General features: G+C 38.5%; 1 protein-coding gene across 1 annotated transcript; it reads left to right on the top strand.

Annotated features, from left to right (window-relative positions):
* The first annotated feature begins 2,592 nt into the window (after positions 1–2,592).
* Positions 2,593–4,199, top strand: LOC104911353 (amyloid beta A4 precursor protein-binding family B member 1-interacting protein-like). Its single transcript, XM_019616300.2, has 2 exons — positions 2,593–2,728; positions 3,969–4,199. Exons 1-2 carry the CDS (start codon positions 2,630–2,632, stop codon positions 4,182–4,184), a joined length of 315 nt encoding a protein of 104 aa, XP_019471845.1. The 5' UTR covers positions 2,593–2,629; the 3' UTR covers positions 4,185–4,199.
* Positions 4,200–4,864: the final 665 nt, after the last annotated feature.

Here is a 4,864-nt window from a genome sequence, read left to right as displayed (position 1 = left end):
TCTCCTTCTCTGGAGATATTTAAGTCTCGCCTGGACGCCTACCTGTGCGACCTGGTGTAGGGAACCTGCTTTGGCTAGGGGGGTTGGTTTCGATGATCTCTAGAGGTCCCTTCCAACCCCTACAATTCTGTGATTCTGTGATTCTATTCCATTCCATTCCATTTCGTAGTCCAAACAGAACAAAGCAAAACCAATGGCAGAGTGTGCCTTTATTATAACCACTTATGTTTACTTTCCTATGTTATCATTGTAAGAGGATGAATCCATCCTGTTAACTAAGCTCAGCTTAAGCTTTTTCTATTGAGAGAAAGACACTGTCTTTTGAAATAAAACTTAATTCTCAAATTTGTAGACATATGCTGAGAGCTACCCCATTGCCACATCTTGTCCCATTAAGACATGACATCCCAAGCCAAACATGCTTTTCTCAGTGGTATCCTCAGCCAGGCAAGAGCTTGCCTTTTATCATGACCTTTGACTACTGGACTTGGAATGACGTCTTGTGGACACATGTGCTTGCCTCCCATGGGATGAATGCTTCTGATGAAAAATAGGAGACCACACAGTGGTAAAACAAGTACAGTGTACGGTCTGCTCCTCAGATCTTCAACCACTGACAAATAAAAAGCATTGTGCCCTCTCAAATTCCAGAGCCAAGACATAAAGGAGGTAATCAGTAATAAATGAAATTTGTACTGACAGGTGAAAGATGACAGTGTACATTTGTGTAACATTGGTTTATGAAAAAGCAGCCTTGTTAGAGATCCTGTGTGGATAATGTTACAAACTTTCCATCTTTACCACTGATTGTCAGTGCTGGGTGGTCTGTGTTTCTGCTAAATAAATGCCAGATGCTTGAATATGAATCAGTTGTAATCAGAGGAGCTTTGTTTTGTTATTACCAGTATGCTGGGGACTTGACTGAGCCAGATGAATACTCTCCCCACTCATAGTAGAGTTGATGACTCAGGCTTTGTTGAGACAGTGACAGAGTGTACTTACCTTGAAATATTGTCCATGTTATGTTAGGGGGTTCTACAGTGTCTTTATACTGATAAGTAAGGAAAGAAGACTTTCAGCTTGCACGTTCCTTTGCTTTCTCCATCTGTACTGAAGTCCAGTGGCCCAACCCAGCTTAACAATGCCCTCTGAGGTTTCTGTTCATATCTTCATCAGTGCAGAAGTGTGTGCCCACATCAAACAAGCACGCTGATAAGGCCCCGGAGGGAGTGCTGTTGTATATACACAGGGCTCTTGGTTCTCTTGGCTACAGCAGCTCACGGCGGTATCTTTCTTCAGTGGGTTGAGTAGAGGATTGTTATTCACTCCGAACAGTGGTTTTGGGCTTCACAGGCAGGCATCGCTGTATGAATTATGCTGAGAACACACTTCCAATTAGATTTTGTTTTGAGTTGTTTTGTGCTTTTTTTCTGCTATGAATAATGTTTTCTGATGCAGTCATGAAGCTGTGGTCTAAAATATGCTTGCATACTTTCATTTCTGGACTTAAAATGTATGTAGGTAGTCTGGAGCCAACCAAGTTCTGTTGCATAGCCTGCAGATAAATATTTATGTATTTCCTAGCCTGTCAGCGGCATCAAATGTTAAAAGTCTCTCCTATGCTCTTCTATGCATCTTGGCATCTGCATAGGCTAAATTGCAGGGTATCTCACTTTCTCATGTCCCCTATCTCACTTAATGCGAATTTTTAGTACAGCAGTTTTTTTCAAGAGCTGCCCTTGAGGTCATCCACACCTCTTCCTCTTCCTCTCTTGGTGCCCCTCCAAAAGCCATCTGCTGTGGGGCTTGCATTCTTGCAGATTGTTCGTGACACTGCTTGAAAAAGATGTGGTTATGTGGAAAGGCAGGGTTTCATCTCAGATAAACTTTTTAGCTATAAACATGGTATGATGGCAGGGAGATATGCTGCTTGTTTGTTCCATATAATGTAGAAACAACATATTCTTTAATGTATATATTTCTTATTTGTCTTTTGATAAGGCTTTGCAATCATGTTGTAGCTTATTCTTTGTTGATTTCTGTCCATGTAAATACACTGCTACATTTTCGTAATTTTGAGACGTGTCTTTCTAATAAAACAGTAGGTAAATTCTCATTTTTCTTGCTACAGAATTGCTGAAGGATAAGTAGATGGTTTTCAAAATTTGTTGGGTTTTTACAATTTTGTCTTCCTCCTAGAAAAAAAACATTTTTTAGAATTATGCCTTTTGTTATGTAAACTTAATTGCTTGACTAATGCATCCAGTGTTTTCAAGTTCTATGTGCACTTTTGTTTAGCAGGTGGCAAGAGCTTTGAGCGTTATAATTCTGACCACAGATCCAAGTACTACTTGATGCATGGCATAACTCCTTGACCTGTTTCCTTTATGCATAGTTACCTTACTATCTGCAGGCAGCTGGTCCTGTGCTTTTGAATTACCTTCAAAATGAAGAATTAAAGCTCATCAGCAGGCAACTATGATTAAGGTTTTGTATAAGAAGTGTCCACATAAGAAGTGTCCATATGCACCTGCTGTTATGAGTCTGCATGTTCAGTATCAGAAGAGTGAATACCTATTGAATGGGTTTTAGCAATCTGATTGCTTGTATTGATATCTTTTTAAAGAACATGAATTTTGTTTGTCTTTATCAGAATTTCTACCTGGCAAACAAAGGGAAGAGTGAAAGCAAAGAAATGAATGATAAAAGCAAAGAAGCTTTACTGGAGGTAAGTCAGCTTTCTAGGTTGATAATGGAAAGGCCACTAAAACTGCCACCAACTGTATCTGCTCTGTAACAATAATGTTCAGTTCTTTGTGGGCAAAAGTGTAGCAACAGGAAGTTCTGTGATGGTAATAGCAGCTTTGTGTCTCAGGTTTAGTACTTGGCTTTTTCTCTACATCTGCTTTTTGCCACTAAAAATGCTTATTTTATCTTCTATCAAATTAATTTGTTTAGTGGAGAAATACATTTGTTTAGTGTTTCTTGAAAAGCAATGACACAATACCAACCAATAAAAGCAATATTATACAACTACCAATAAAACAAACAACTGCACCACACCCTTAGGTCAGCCTTTGTGGCTTTCTATTAGTAAGACTGATCAGTAGCAAACAATTATATTTTGCACTAAAAACAGATGTACTTCTCACTACCTCAAATCATGAGCTGTACTGCAAGAGAAGAAGAATCTTTGCAGTTTTTCAGGAAGTCTGTTTAGCCTTTTGCCTTTCTTCAACTGTATGCTTTGAGAGAGGAAAATCCAGAGTTATGTGAAAGTTACATGAAAGATTACCACAGTTTTACTGGTAAGCATTTTGGCTTAAGTAAAATTCAGAAAAGATGCTTTTCTTGGTTGCCTGAGGATTCTCTTTTTTAAAATTAGTACACCAGATGCCACAGCAGAAGTCCTGGTAAATTCTCTTAAGTGTGTTGACATTAAAGATTGCCCAACAGTAGGTACCTCAAGCAAACAATGAAGTATGTTTCCTTAAACAATGTAGTAAATTCTAGCATGTATTTATAAGTGAAAGTGATAATAGATTTTTTTTTTCCTAAGTGATTTCTGAAGATTCTCTTGACAAGTATATTTCTCTACAAAATTTATGGATAGAGCAATAGAGAAATAAAAACAGCATTACCAAGCGTTCTGTTTTATTGTGTCCTCTAGGTGCATCTATGTCAAAATCCTGTGTAGTTGTTTTTGTATAACCCTTTGGAGAACAGAGGGTTTACACATCTTCTTTTCCAGTGTGAGCACCCCCAATCTGTATGGCTGAGTTATTGCTTGAGCTTGGAAAAGTTTCCTGCCTAAGGTGTTTATCCCCCTGGTAGCTGCATTCCCCATGTTAATATGTTCACTAACACAGGAAATGTCTTTATTTTTCAAGATAGCATTTTTCTACTGTTTATTAATAGAGTAATGCTTAAATCCATCTATTTTGTGTTATCTCATTCTTGTTGCACAGGAAAGCTTCTGTGGGGCATCTGTCATTGTGCCAGAACTTGAAGGGGCACTTTATTTAAAAGAAGATGGAAAAAAGTCCTGGAAGAGGCGTTATTTTCTTCTGCGAGCTTCTGGAATTTATTATGTACCCAAAGGAAAAACCAAGGTCAGGAAGCCAAATAATCCTTTTACTAATAAAACAATTAACAGAGGTGAAAGTGAAGAACTCCCAAGGTAGCATATAAGAGCACTGGTGCATCTGAGAGCGTACTCTTTTATTGTTTTGTTGTTTTTATTTTTGTTTTATTTTTAAATTTGACTGCACCACTTGTGCAAATATTAGAATGTAGTCCCTGGATCCTCTCACGTTTCCCTCCTTCTGATTTCCATGGAGAGATAAAAGCATTAAAGAAATAACACTCCACCGGAAATCAGCAGGGGGAAGAAAAACAGTGCAGCGTTCTTCAGTTGGTGTTACACTGCCAAAGTGCTTCACTGTTACACGAGTTCCCAGTTCCATGTTACACGATGGAAGAATATTTTAAAAATTCTGAACTAATTTCTTGTCACAAAAAAGTGGAATCTGACTTTGTAGGCTACCAACTTCTTGTGCCAAAAACCAGCATGAAGAAATGGCATACTTTTTCTCCTACAGTGATTTTTACCTAGAGAATGTTGTGCTTTTTACAACTGTGCTTTGAGTTGAAGGAAGTAAGGCAGAAGCGTCCGCCTGACAGAACTGATTTGCTGGCATTAAGTATTGCCAAGTATTTAAAGAGTCTGAATTACCAACACTGAAGAAGTAGGGGAGTCCTGAGCATACTGTGCTTGAGGGAGGCTGGCTTCTTATTTCCACAAGATGAGGTAGAATGGCAGCTTCTGGGCATAGTGGGTTGTTTTGCCTTTTTTTTTATTTTT

Source organism: Meleagris gallopavo, chromosome 6, assembly GCF_000146605.3.
Source record: "Meleagris gallopavo isolate NT-WF06-2002-E0010 breed Aviagen turkey brand Nicholas breeding stock chromosome 6, Turkey_5.1, whole genome shotgun sequence".
NCBI lineage: Eukaryota > Metazoa > Chordata > Aves > Galliformes > Phasianidae > Meleagris > Meleagris gallopavo.
Note: the sequence above shows the minus strand (reverse complement) of the source record. Positions and strands in the feature narration are given on the sequence as shown.

Coding starts and splice junctions, on each gene's coding strand:
- LOC104911353 (XM_019616300.2), top strand. CDS start 2,630: ATGAATTTTGTTTGTCTTTATCAGAATTTCTACCTGGCAAACAAAGGG. Junction 2,729..3,968: donor GCAAAGAAGCTTTACTGGAG/GTAAGTCAGCTT, acceptor CTTGTTGCACAG/GAAAGCTTCTGTGGGGCATC.